Source organism: Pituophis catenifer, unplaced genomic scaffold (assembly GCF_029215685.1).
Source record: "Pituophis catenifer annectens isolate HBS135680 unplaced genomic scaffold, rPitCat1.0.hap2 SCAF_15, whole genome shotgun sequence".
Taxonomy (NCBI): Eukaryota; Metazoa; Chordata; class Lepidosauria; order Squamata; family Colubridae; genus Pituophis; species Pituophis catenifer.
In genome coordinates this window covers 9,107,237-9,121,996 of record NW_027256895.1, presented here as the reverse complement: position 1 = coordinate 9,121,996, position 14,760 = coordinate 9,107,237, and the positions used below count along the sequence as shown (strand labels likewise).

The 14,760-nt window shown below is 40.1% G+C and overlaps 1 protein-coding gene across 1 annotated transcript; it reads right to left on the bottom strand.

Moving 5' to 3' along the window:
* Positions 1–919: 919 nt before the first annotated feature.
* Positions 920–14,692, bottom strand: LOC139324312 (vomeronasal type-2 receptor 26-like). Its single transcript, XM_070954034.1, has 8 exons — positions 14,496–14,692; positions 13,614–13,905; positions 12,319–13,182; positions 7,114–7,341; positions 6,457–6,583; positions 6,136–6,310; positions 5,893–6,033; positions 920–1,010 (listed from the first exon to the last, which is right to left on the bottom strand). The coding sequence occupies exons 1-8, from the start codon at positions 14,690–14,692 to the stop codon at positions 920–922; spliced, it is 2,115 nt and encodes a 704-aa protein (XP_070810135.1).
* Positions 14,693–14,760: the final 68 nt, after the last annotated feature.

Below are 14,760 nucleotides of genomic sequence, written 5' to 3'. Positions count from 1 at the left end.
GGCTTCTCTGCCATGAGGTCCTGCAGGCTTAGTTTTTACCCAGTCAGGTCAGGCTTACTTTGGGCCCAGTCTTCTTGCTGCTGACTGGCAAGTTCAGCCAGCCTTGATAGTACAGGGGTTTAGTGCACCCTGTTATTAACACAGCTGCCTGCAATTTCTGCTGGTTCGAATCTCTCCAAGGCTCAAGGTTGACTCAGCCTTCCATCCTTTCTAAGGTAGGTGAAATGAGGACCCAGTTTGTGGGGGCAATAAGCTGACTTTGTATAAAAAATATACAAAAGAATGAAGGCTATTGCTTAACGCATTGTAAGCCGCCCTGAGTCTCCGGAGAAGGGCAGCATATAAATCAAATTAAAAAAAAAAAAAAAGTTCGAATGAGCAGCTTCAGTGATTGGGGTGTGGCAGCCAATCAACAAAGGTCTTATAGTTCAGCCTGATGAGACAAAGGAAGCTACCTCCCCTTTCATTGGCTGCTGCTGTTGCTGCCTCAATCCCTGAAGCAGGAAGCTGCTGTGGTCCAGTTCAGACCTAGGCCTGCTGGCCACATGGCCCCAGCCGAAGTCTTTTACTCAGAAGCTGGTGAAACTGTTTTCCTTAGATTTCACATTCTTACAGCTTCACCATCACCTGAATAAAACATTTTGGCTTCTCTGCCAGTGGGTCAGCCTCTTCTGGACCTCTGGAGATCTTCAAAAAGTACGTAATAAAATAAATAGCATGATTAACATTTCCATTATTTTCAATGGGAAGTAAAGGTAACTAAGTTAGCATGAATGTAACCTATTAAGATTATGTTTAAAAATATAAAAAAAACTATATGTTAAAAATGTTCCTGATTTTCAACTAAATCATTTATGTCCATCCTTTGATTTTTGTCGCAAGTTGCACATTTTTGTTTTGATAAAAGCAAAGTGAATATTCATTGAGAATCAATCTGTTTCTTCAGAGTAGTTCCTCTCTCACCATCCTCTAAAGCTCTACCCCTTAACTGATTTTTCTTAATAATTTGTCTATTTAGAACAACATAAAGGAAGAAGAAAAAAGGCAACAGAATTCCTAAGGGAGCAAAATCCCTAAACAGCTATATAGAGACCCTGCAGTAGTTTCTAAAGTGATCTTATTACTGTTTCCAAAAAATATATACTGGTACTTGCTAAAATTTTAGAAGGTACCTATATTAACAGCTAGCTGCTTCCATTAGCAGAAGAACTTTCAATATAAAGGGGAAATAATCACAAATCCAGCAAGTTTTTATATTTGCTTGAGAGTCTGTGAGAAACCTTTGACTACTGTTAGAATGAGACTGCACTGAACAACTAATATAGTTTTGTCTTGTAGTTCTTGAAATCCATGTCACAAAATTCGGTGTTTCAAAGATATTCATATCATTTTACATAAGTTTTGACGTAAGATTGCCAGATTTAAAAATTCTGAGTGTTTAAACATTTCATGAAAAAAGTCTTTTTATAATGCTACTATCAAGCATTGTACATATGGCTTGTCAAATTTCTTGTTTCTGATCAGATTGTATTTCACAATGCTTCAAGTATATAATGGCTTATTTAGTTATATTAAGACAATAGATATCAGTAAAAAAATATACTTTTATAGCAAAAAAAGGTAAAGTAATCCCTGGAAAATTGGATGGGGAGGTGTTAAGTGGAAACTGAGATGCTAGCAAAGCAGGCCCAATCTGTGGAGACGCAGCAGATGGGGTAGAAGAAGCAATTGTGGGGACCTCAGGGGAGCATGAGGTATATCAGTGAATTGGGGGAGGCCTTGGATGGTTTGCTCCAGCACTAGGCCCCACATGCTGTTCCCCAGCCTGAGATACCTCATGTACATTTAAAGAACTGCACATTCAATTAACAGATGCATTGGGAAAAGCAGGGAGTGATCATGTTCATTTAATGTGATTCAATCAAACAAATCCCCAGGTTACAGTTGTAAATGGCAAGCTCTATTACATTTGTAACTGGAGGATTACCTGTATAATGAGAGTGAGTGAGGGTCTAAGAAGTCCTGCCTTAGCATCACATGAGTCCCGTGTCATGCCCACCCTGGCCATGACCATCCATCCACACCCACCCACCCAGTCATTAGGGAAGAGAACTGGTCGTTAAAAAACTTGTAGCCCACCACTGACACCGTGGCATAGCTGCAGCTGTCCTTTGGCTCCCTTGCCTCGACCATGTGGCCATGTGGCCAAGCCTGCTTGCCTGCCTTTGCTGAAGCCTATGATGTGGCAGCCTCCCACTTGTCTTGGCCTGCTCCCAACTGCTCCAGCAGCAGAATAGTAAGCACAGCTGGGCACCCCCTCAGGGAAGTGGGGCTTGGAAGGGTGCTCATCTCCAAAGCCTCATGTTTCTCTGACTTTCTGCCTCCTATCACTTCTCTCATCCTCCTACCACTTCTCTCTCTTTGCCTTCTATCATTTCTCTCCCTCTGCCTCCTACTGCTTCTCGAGGGCCAAGACAAGGTGCCTGGTCTGGGCACACAGCCCTCCAGGATGGAGCCCTTTCTGGGGAGCAAAGCCTTGGATGACCTGATCTGTTCTGAAGGCCTTGAGAAGATCCAAACTTTCCATGCACCTCCACTGGCCCAGGTGCCCTGCCCTTCAGATCCCAATGGGGCCAGCACCCAATGGCAGTGGTGCTCTGGGAGGGCGGGTGGATGTCCTGGGGCTGAATTCATGCACTGTAGTGGAAATGTAGGCTCGGGCCCAGTGCAGTGTCTCCCCTGAGGGCTACCCGCCATTAGCCTTACCTTTATGGACAGCTGCACACTGGCCCCATTGGGATCTGAAGAGCATGGCATTCAGGCAGGCAGAGGTGCGAGGAAGCTCTGGAAGGTAAGGCTGATGCCTACGGCAGGGGAGGGAGAGCCACTGCACTCAGCCAAAAAGCATACTCAGGCAGACACGGCGAGGCTCGCTCACCTTTTGGCCTGGTGTGCTGGGATTCTGCATGGGCTCGAGGTGATTGCTGCCAGCTCGCCTTCCCTCTGCCTTGGGTCCCATATTCAGCCCGTGACGGGGGCACATGCTGCAGCCGGCCCAGCCAGCAGGCGGGTGAGTGGCCCTCAGGGAGATGCCACACTGGGGCCAAGACTGCTGCTCTGTAGCGGTGATCACATGCAGTGCAGACCCAGGACATCTGCCTGCCCCTCCAGAGTACCGCCACTCTGGAGCTTGCCTTCTGCCACCACTGCTGCCTTCTGCCACTGCTCTGGAGCTCACCTTCTGTCACCGCTGCATGGGCCTCCCACCTCGCATGGGGCAGTGGGAGGAGGAACTGTGTGGCCGGGGAGGCTGCCTGCAGTTCTTGCAGCCAAAGCCAGGATGTCTGTAAATCCATGAATGAATGAATGAATGAATGAATGAATGAATGAATGAATGAATGAATGAATAAATTTATTGTCATTGTATGTGTATACACAGTATACCCATACAACAAAATTCACTTAACACCCAAAGACCAGGTCCAACACACATAACAATCCCCAAACACACTCCCACCCACCACAATTCTCCACCTCTAAACCACCCAAACATCCACACAATAGACCAAGTATGTATAAGGTCTTCTGCCTTGAGCAAAAGTTTGAACTATAAGACCTCCAAGGTACCTTCTGCTAGCCTATGATTCTAAAGTCCCCAAGACAAGGGAATTTGCTTAAATTTTGTGTGTGTGTGTGTGTGTGTGTGTGTGTGTGTGTGTGAGAGAGAGAGAGAGAGAGAGAGAGATGGCTTCTTGAGGGTGCAATTTGAAGAAGAATCAAGACAAATGATAAAAGGGCAATCAGTTTGGGATTAAATTCCAAATGAAATTGGGTCTTCAGGGTAAGGAGACATGAAGAATTTTCAAATGCAGGTTTCTAAAAATCTTGTTAAAAGGAATGTCTAGAGGCAGCTCTTTAACTCATGAGTCCAGAGGGAGCAAAAGAGAGAGGATCCCAATGAGGGTTTTAGCTATTTAGCTCAGGAATAACAGAATAAACAGAGTTGAAAGGGACTTTGGAGGTCTTCTAGTCCAACCCCTTCTATGGCAGGAAAACTGAGGATGCCAAAATCTGAGTGGAGGGCCTGGGAAAGGTGTCAGAATAACAGAATAATACTTAGAAGGGACTGTGGGGGGGGGACCCTATACTATTTCAGAGAAATGGCTGTCCAGTTTTTTCTGAAAAACTTCCAGTGATCAAGCACCCAGAACATCTCGAGACAGGTAGTTCCACTGGTTAATTGTTGTCACTGTAAGGAAGTTTCTCCTTAGTTTTAGGTTGCTTCTATATTTGTTCAGTTTCCATCCATTCCTTCTTGTTTTGCCTTCTGCTTCTTTGGAAAATACACCCACCCCCCTTCTTTGTGGCAGCCTCTCAAAAGCCTGTTTTGTGACCTGCATATCACACTCGGGGGCAAAGCATGTGAGCCATTTTCTCCTTTCAGTGGTCCATGAAAGTACATCTATAGTATATACTGTAGATGCAGATAATAAAGTCAAAAAAAGGTGAACAACATTTTTACAGAACTATAGATACATTGAGGCCGGGCATGATAAGGAGTGACTGGGAGGGGAGGGGCCAAGCGAGGCATCCCTTGAAGTGAGTGACATTGAGTTGGCCACTCCTACCCAGTCACATGACCACACAGCCACTCCCACCTAGTCACATGACTACCTAGCCACAGCCACAGAACCTGTTGTTAAACTATTTGAAGCCTATCACTGGTTGTTTCCATTGTCCCCAGAAAACTTTTTTGGAGTGGGAATCAACGTCAGACAGAAAAAAAAAAACAGGTCCACACATAATCAAGTTCAACTAATCTCATTTATTGCTTAAAGTCTATGCAGAGGAATCTGTGCAAAATAATGGTCAGCCTTTTTTAAAACGGAGATAAATATAAAAGATTCACAAATTCAATGCATTTTACATTTGAAAGAACCCTAACAAATCCAAAAGTAATATTCTATGATATTGTGTTAACTTTATGTTCATAAAGTGGTAATCAGCTTTTTACTGTATTTATGTAACACTTTAGGAATGGAATGTTAAAAATGATGAACATCTCTCTGCAAACACTGGACATCATTTGAGCTAATATCTGAAAGATCCTAATACGGAACAAGAAAGCTAGATGACCAAAATCAAATTCAAAGGATGTGTTGAAGAGAAGAAAGGACTTGGTTAAAGAATCTTGGAAAATGATGATAACACAGCAACATGAGCACTTCTTTTGGACTGGGCAATCATAATAAACCTTAATAATAATAATAAATATCATACACAAATATTTCTTTGACAAAAATAAAAAATAACTGTTCCTATAACTTTATATGTAGTTTTTTCCTATACACAGCATTCCTTCTATTTCTTCTTTAGGCAATTTCTCTGAGCCAGTAATATCACATGATGAACTAATTTCTCTTTGTGAGTTGCTCCCTGTGGTTGAGGTCAGGCCGGAAAACAATGATGTAGCATTTTGGCAAAAATATGCATCCCAGTAATGCAGCGCTGGAGGACAAGATGGAGAAGACCTCCACAGCTACCATAGCTTTGCCTTTTGTGCTCAGATAGGCTGGAAAGAAGGAGATCCACACACTGCAAAAGGCCAACATGCTGAAGGTGATAAACTTGGCTTCGTTAAAGCTGTCAGGTAATTTTCGGGCAAGGAAAGCCACAATAAAGCTGGCAATGGCCAAGATACCCATGTAGCCCAAGACACAGTAGAAGAAGAAAACTGACCCCTCATTGCACTGTAAAATCATTTCTTGGAGCTCTGAATGCATGTCCAACTCAGGGAATGGGGGAAATGTTGACAACCAAACAATACAAATACATACTTGGAAGAGAGAACTGGAAAGTACAATAGAAAAAGCCAATCTTTTCCCCACCCACTTCCTCATCTGAGATCCAGGTTTAGTGGCCATGAAAGCCACAACCACAGTGATGGTTTTGGCCAGTACACTAGAAATGGCCACTGAGAAAGTGATGCCAAACATTGATTGTCGGAGAAAGCATGTTATTTTGCCAGGCTGGCTAAGGAATAAGAAAGAAGAGAGAAAACAGAGCAGAAGAGAGACAAGGAGGGTATAGGTGAGGAACCTGTTGTTGGCTTTGACAATAGGAGTGTCTCGATACTTAATAAAAGTTCCAAGTACACAAGATGTCAAGAAGAAGAAACCAAGAGCTGATGAGGATAAACCACTACCTAAGGTTTCTTCAAAAGTTAGAAAGAGTACCAGTTTCAAGATACAGCTTTTCTTTTCTTTATTTGGATAATGATCTTCTGAACACTCAAAACAATCTTTCATATCTAAAAGAAAAGTAAAGGAGTTTTATCATGCATTCTATAATACTCAAAATCTGCTCTTTAATTTTATGCAAGTAGTAAACTACTAACAAGTAGTTGGGTTTTTTTTTGCTTAAATTTAACAAAAAATGGTAGGATTCCTAGCCTACCATTTTGATTTGAAATCTTCCCTTCAGGGCATGGAGCACAGTCATAGCAGCAGAACTGATCCCCCTCAATCCCTTTCTTCCAGGATCCAGGGAAACAAGGGTCATTGCATCGAGAAAGTGGAGGAACCTGGTGATAATCATAAAAGGTTTTGAAAGAGTTTGTAATTTTTCTCCTTTATATAGGGAAATTATTTTTGACTTCCAAAAAGAATACTGAATTTATTAATTTCATCCACAACTTAAAAAGATGTAGTAACTTCATGGTTGTAGAAAAGGTCCTGTTTGGAGGGCAAGGAGAGTAAATAATTGTACAGGGTGACAATTTCATGGAAACATGGCCAATATTTCAAATGATTTCAAATGGAAATGGAAACCAAATATGCAAATATGTCTTTTGTATTGTAATATCATTTTGTCACATTGATGAGTGCTGGATCATCAACAAAATCGGAAAAGAATGTGCCAATCTTTATTTTTAAAAACCAGAAATGAGATTTCTGAATGGTATATAAATCTAATAAAAGAAAGAAAGAAGAAAGAAAGAAAGAAAGAAAGAAAGAAAGAAAGAAAGAAAGAAAGAAAGAAAGAAAGAAAGAAAGATTGTGTTCAATAGTGGATCATAATGGATTGCAGTATATTTGATACAATAATTCAAACCTGGTTAAAATTTGGGTTCCAGAAAATCCCATCTTCATCAATGAATAATTCCTTCCCTTTTGGAGACTCTAAATCCAGCTTTCCAACTTTAACTCTCTGAAAAGATCTGTTTGGAAAAGTGATCAAGTTGGTGATGTCAAATCCACCTGTGGCTTCCCCTTTCTCATTCAGGAACACTCTCTCCCCAGCTGTATTGTTAAAAGAAATGCCTTGAAGAAATGAATGGAGCTACTTGAAAGAGAATAGAAGAGATAGACAATTGAAAGCAATATAACAGAGAAGAAAACAACATATTCAAGTTTCATTCACTCATTCTTCCTATTCCAATAACTATTATTAAATATGTAAGCTTAGAAATTTGATAATCAATATTGCATGGAAATGTACATGTCCACTCCATTATTTATTTGATATTATTTTAAGGAAAGATAGGAATGAACTGAAGCACAATGAAAATAGGCTTTTGGGATTCTGTCAGGTCATTCAATTATGTTTTATGTCCACTACTTAATTTATTTTTTATTTTTATTTTAATAATTTTAATTTTTAATTTATTTTATTTTTTATTTAATTTATATACCGCCCTTCTCCCGAAGGACTCAGGGCAGTAAACAGCCATAATAAAAACAATGTACAAAATAGAATTTAAAAGCAGATTAAAATAATTAAATCATAGGCCAAATTTAAAACTCTTATTTTAAAACCAATTTTAAAACCCCGTTAAAACCAAATTAAAATCATTTATCTCATTAGAACGGCTTGCTGGAATAACAGGGTCTTCACTGCACAACGGAAGGTGCAGAGGTCGGGGATCCTTCTTATGTCCGGGGGTAATTCATTCCAGAGGGCAGAGCCCCCCACAGAGAAGGCTCTCCCCCTGGGGGTCGCCAGTCTACATTGTTTGGCTGATGGCACCCTGAGGAGGCCCTCTCTGTGGGAGCGTACCGGTCGGTGGGAGGCAATCCGTGGCAGAATGTGGTCTTGTAGATAGCCAGGTCCTAAGCCATGGAGCGCTTTAAAGATGGTAACCAACACCTTGAAGCGCACCCGGAAGACCACTGGGAGCCAGTGCAGCTCGCACAAGAGGGGTGTTACATGGGAGCGACAGGTCGCCCCCATTATTACTTGTGCAACTGCATTCTGGACCAGTTGGAGCCTCCGGGTGCTCTTCAAGGGGAGCCCCATGTAGAGAGCGTTACAATAGTCCAGACGGGAACGTGACGAGGGCGTGAGTGACTGTATGCAAGGCGTCCCGATCTAGAAAGGGGTGCAACTGGGAAATCAGGCAAACCTGATAAAAAGTCCCCCCTAGCCATGGCCGTCATGTGATCATCCAAAGACAGCAGTGAGTCCAGGAGGATTCCCAAGTTGCGAGCCCTCTCTGAGAGGGGTAAGATCTCATCCCCAATAGTCAGCGATGGTGTGAGCTGGCTATATTGGGACACCGGAAACCACAGCCACTCAGTCTTGGAGGGGTTGATTCTGAGCCTGTTACTCCCCATCCAGATCCACACGGCATCCAGGCAATGGGACATCACGTCAAGGGCATCATTGGGGTGGCCTGGGGTTGAAATGTACAACTTTGTGTCATCGGCATACAGTTGACACTTCACCCCAAAGCCACGGATGATCTCACCCACTTAAACTACATATCTAATCTTTACTCACTGGTACAAAGCTATTTGATAGTCCAATTAATTTCTTTTAGCCAGATTTTAGAATCTGAGACTTAAGCATTCTTTGATAGATAAATGGAAAGCAGAGACTACTGCAAATATAGAGTTCTTTCAAACTATGCAAGCTAAGAAGGACCTCCACTTCATTCCCCTAAATCTCTGATAGAGACAGAAAGCTCAGCTTGTCACTCATGAAATGTTAATGAGCCACACAAAAGTTCTTGGAGAATTGATTATTTTTTGGAAAAGACAATGAAACGTAACATAAATTTTAACTAACACTTATTGTGCAATCTATGGTGTTTTATTAAATAACTCCTACTGATACCTAAATCATGATTTTTATAGTAGCTTCTGAGTGATCAGAATAGCAGAATACCTGAATGACAAAATAAGAACACAAACCAGCTTTTCTGTATCTGTTTTATATAACATAACAGAGTTGGAAGGGACCTTTGAGGTCTTCTAGTACACTACCCTGCTCAAGGAGAAGACCGACAACAATTTAGACAAATGACTCTCCAATCATGGATGTCAAGGACCTAGGAGTACTCATCTCAAACGATCTAAGCCCCAGAGTTCACTGTAACAGCATTGCCAAAAATTCAATTAACCTAATTGTTAACCTAATCTTGTGAAGCTTCTTTTCTGGCAACATTGTATTGCTAACTAGGGAGTACAAAACCTTTGCCAGACCAATTCTTGCATACAGCTCGTCCACCTGGAATCCACACTGTATATTGGACATTAACACTATTGAGCGGGTCCAGAGGCATTTCACCAGAAGAGTACTCCACTCCTCTACTCACAATAGAATCCCTTATAGCCACCAGTTCTGGGCTTGGACAATCTGGAACTGCACCACCTGAGGTCTGATCTAAGCATAGTACAAAAAATTGTTGTTGTGACCCAAGCCCAAGTAGGTATTAATCAGACACAATCAGTTCTAAACAAACAGACTTTATTAGAACATCTGAGAATTAACTCATTCTCAGCATAGTCCAAACTAATTCAAATCAAATTCCTCATAACACAATTCTTCAGCCTTATCATCAACCTTGGTCTACTGTGGCAAACTGCCAAAGGCTTTTCTTGGCAAAAGTTCAGAAGCAGAAGACGCAAACAAGAAATAAATGTAGCAAGACAAAAAACAAATCTATCAATGTTGTTTTCTGACAAACAGCCCAAGAGCTGTTGCTGGTCTTTTAAGCATTATAGGAGGGGCCAATCATCTCTTGGCTTTACTCCTGAGTCGCCCTTTTTGCTTTAGCTGCTCTTTCCTTCTGGCAGCTCTTCACATGAGTGCACTAGGAACAGAATAGAATAGAATAACAGACTTGGAAGGTACCTTGGAGGTCTTCTAGTCCAACCCCCTGCTTAGGCAGGAAACCTACACCACTTCAGACAAATGGTTATTCAACATCTTCTTAAAAATTTCCAGTGTTGGGGCATTCACAACTTCTGCAGGCAAGTTGTTCCACTGATCAATTGTTCTAACTGTAAGGAAATTTCTCCTTAGTTCTAAATTGCTTCTCTCCTTTATTAGTTTCCACCCATTGCTTCTTGTTCTACCCTCAGGTGCTTTGAAGAATAGTTTGACTCCTTCTTCTTTGTGGCAACCCCTGAGATATTGGAACACTGCTATCATGTTTCCCCTAGCCCTTCTCTTCATCAAACTAGTCATACCCAGTTCCTGCAACCGTTCTTCATATGTTTTAGTCTCCAGTCCCCTAATCATCTTTGTTGCACTTCTTTGCACTCTTTCTAGAGTCTCAACATCTTTTTTTACATCGTGGTGACCAAAACTGAATGCAATATTCCAAGTGTGGCTTTACCAAGACATTATAAAGGTATTAACACTTCATGTCATCTTGAATCTATTCCTCTGTTTATGCAGCCTGGAACTGTGTTGGCTTTTTTGGCAGCTGCTGCACACTGCTGGCTCATATCTAAATGGTTCTCCACTAGGACTCCAAGATCCCTCTCACAGTTACTACTATTGAGCAAGGTACCACATATACGGTACCTGTGCATTTTGTTTTTTTCCCCTAAATGTAGAACCTTACTTTTTTCACTGTTGAATTTCATTTTATGTTAAATAGCACCCAATGTTCAAGTCTGTCAAGATCCTTCTGTATCTTGAGCCTATCTTCTGGAGTGTTGGCTATTCCTGCCAGCTTGGTGTCATCTGTAAATTTGATGAGTTCCCCATCTATCCCCTCATCCAAGTAATTGATGAAGATGTTGAAGAGCACTGAGCCTAAAACAGAGCCCTGGGGTAACAGGCTCCTCGTGTTCCTCTGCCTCTTTGCTGTCAGCCTCTGGAGGCTCCAGAGTCTGCACATCACTCCCAGATGGCCATGGCCCCATCTCTGCCTCCGACACAGAGCCCTCATCCAGGCCTTCCCCAGCATCCAGGACTGGCCCATGTTCTTCCTCAACCTCCTCACTGTCCGACTCCACTGCCAGCTCTGAAGGCTGCTGGCGGACCACAACAATTGTCTGCGACAATGTCTTACCTCTCAATGACTTATTTAGCTTCAACCATAATAATACACAGGCAAACAATCGATACAAACTCAAGGTAAACTTTTCCAAACTTGATTGCAGAAAATACGACTTCAGCAACAAAGTGGTCAATGCTAGAATGCTCTACCCGACTCCATTGTTACAGCCTCAAACCCTCACAGCTTTAACCTCAAATTGTCTACCACTCCATTCCTAAGAGGTCCTAAAAGGGGACGTGCATAAGCGTACCAGCATGCCTACTATCCCTGTCTTATTGTCCCCATTTATCTGTACTTACTTCCTTTCTTTATGTTTATGTTTATATTTATACCTATACCTGCTAACTTGTACATGTTTGACAAATAAATAAATAAATACTTTACTTTACTTTACTTTACTTTACTTTACTTTACTTTACTTTACTTTACTTTACTTTACTTTACTTTACTTTACTTTACTTTACTTTACTTTACTTTACTTTACTTTACTTTACTTTACTGATTAGCCCTTGGGCCATATCAAAGTTCCAGACACAAATTATTACTAAAATCTGATAAAAACAATTTAAAATGGAATTGGATAAAATACAGATTAGAATACGATTTAAAATGAAATTGGAATAAAATACAGTGATAGCTTTGTTTAGCCTATAGGCCATATCAAAGCACAAGGTAAAAACACATATCGCCAATAAAATCTTATACAAACAATTTAAAATGAGAGTATGGCAAAATGTAATAGTTACAGGATAAGATACAATATAATTTAATAAATCAATCAATCAATAAATCAATCACTTCATAAACATCTCCGATTATGTAGCACCCAGGATTTCTGAGGGCAAGTTTTTGCATTAATTCATTGTTCTATCAAGGGATTCTTCCTTATTTCTTTGTTTTTCTCTTACTTAAGATGATTCTATATACAGAAAATATTAAGACTTTCCAGAACGGGTTAAAAACATAATTCTACATCAAACCATTCACTGAAATAAAAGAAGAGTCCAATTCAAAGGGAATACCTGCCAAGGCTGCAGATTTGGAAGATCAGTTTTTTTACCCATCATAGTTTTCTTCCTATTGAAACCCAAGATGTATAGAGCCTGCAAAGCATGAGCCACAGCATAAACAGCATTGTAGATACTGTAACTTTGGCCAGTCATTTCCATTTCAAATATAGGTGCAGGAAGATCCTCCAGCTTCATCTCCCCAGTGCATTTTCTACTCTGCATTTCTTGTAACTCTGGTTTTGGAAAGGAACAATCAAATGATTGTTCCCAAACATTCTGCCGAAACCCACCTCTGTAGTCTGAAAGAGGATTTATGGTCTGAAGAAACTCCTTGAAACCTGCAACTGCTGTTGAGTGAACAGTGAAGGAAATAGCCCCATTGTACATCTTCAGATCCCATTTGATATGAGGGCCTGATAATACAAAATCAATCTGTGCAGTCATGATCCACACCTTTCTTAATAATGCAGTTTCATTGCTTTCAGGATCTACCACAAATGTTATAAATCTTAACCATATAATTGTCCAGGCTTCGCCATAGACAAGAAACACATTGGCTTTGCTATTCCTCATATTAATGGAAATAATGGAGATCATTTGAGAAAGTTCTGAGAATCTTTCCATGTGGAGTTGTTGAGGAAGCCTTTCTATAAACGCTGAGCAGATTCCGTTGTCTGAAAGTAAGGGCTGCATTTTCTGTAAGAAATTTTCTCCATTGTTGTTATCAACAGAAAATATCCCAATCCACGTCCACCTGAAATGATGAAGCAGTTGGATAATCCCAATGTATTGATGGTCCTCTTTGGGGACTATGAAATATAGTGATGAGATCTTACTGGTCTGAAATTCCTTTTGGGCTAATGAGCCGTATGTCAGCTGAAAGAAAATCCAGTAGTATTCTTTAGAGTCTTTAGATTAAATTTAATTTTCCTATCTTGTTTTCATATAAAATATATCCAAAGAATGTTTTTTCCCTAGCATTCTTTTAAGAATATACTAAGAGATTTCTTGGACTAGAAGACCTCCAATGTCCCTTCCAACTCTGCTATTCTGATGATGTTCTCCTTGCGTGAAAATATTTCAAGCACATGTACTAGATCAATTGTTTTAACAGAAGCCATTCAAATCTTCCCTCAGGTATTGATCCTTGATACTCACTTCCTGTAACTGGCATTGTTGTTTCAGAAAAGAATGCCAAGTAGTAGACCTTAAGCCATGTAGAACATGGCCTAATGTTTGATGCCCATTAATTATTCCATAAGAATCATAAGATTAAGAATTTTCTGCTCAACCTCTTCAGAACTTACTTGTGGAATCTTGAAGAATCGTATAATTTCAGCTATATAAGATGATGTGACAAAATCAAATCCTCCAATGATAGATATGAGATTCTTCTGGTGATCACAATTATAGTTAAGGACAAATTTCGGGGATTTGAAAAGTAGGTCCAGAGTGGTGCGATAGGTCATCCTTGAATCATAGTAACTGTTATAGATGTGAAACCCAAGAGTGACATTGGGCAAGATCTGGGAGTCCTGATTGATCTCCTTTACAGCAAAAACCAAGACAAGGATGTGCTGGTAGAATTTGATTATTATACTGCAAATGATTTAAATATCCCAGTTGAAAAAGGAAGTTGGCAAATTCTCATAAGGTGGCATCATTTCTATATGAAATAACAAACATTTCTTTCTCTGATGAAGGTAGGAAAGTAATAGGTTTTCTAAAATATTGAACAATTTGTACTGCATAATTTGTACACTGTTCAGATTTACTTTTCTACAGTAATTGCATGATTTGCAACAAATATCTGCACAAGAAATAAAAATAGTGCTTTTTTCATGGAACTCCATTTAGTTTCTAATTTCCCCCAAAATGGAATATGAACAATTCCAGCATGTATCAGTCATTTATTATATGTTTGTTTTGCTCAGAGTGACAATATAGATTTTTTTAAAAAAAATATATATTATCTTTTGTTCTTCAAAAGATGTTTTGCACCAAGGTTTCATACATTATATGACAAACACTTCACAATAATGTAAAGAAAAAGTTTTATTCTATAATTAAAAACATTTTAATGACTTAGATTAGATATAAAGCCTATATTTATACTGAGAACCTTTTACTCTCACAAGCAATTTTTGAGAAACTGAGTAACTTTAGAAAAAGAAGAAAAGAATCCTTACTGTGGTATGTCATAAGATGTTATATAAGGATGTTCCTTAAAATTAATTTCATGAAGGTTGTAAAAGGTATGGGACACTATCCCACCAATGATGAGGTCACCAGGTTGGTACCACTCATGTGGAACAAGGAAAGCATCGCTTGCAGGGCAGCTCAGAGTCACTATTTTCTTCACTAGGAACACTAGAAGGAGCAACATCTTCACTCTTCAGTCTTTCGTCCTATCCTACAATAAAGGTTGTATTATTCCAAAAGGTAATACAGTAA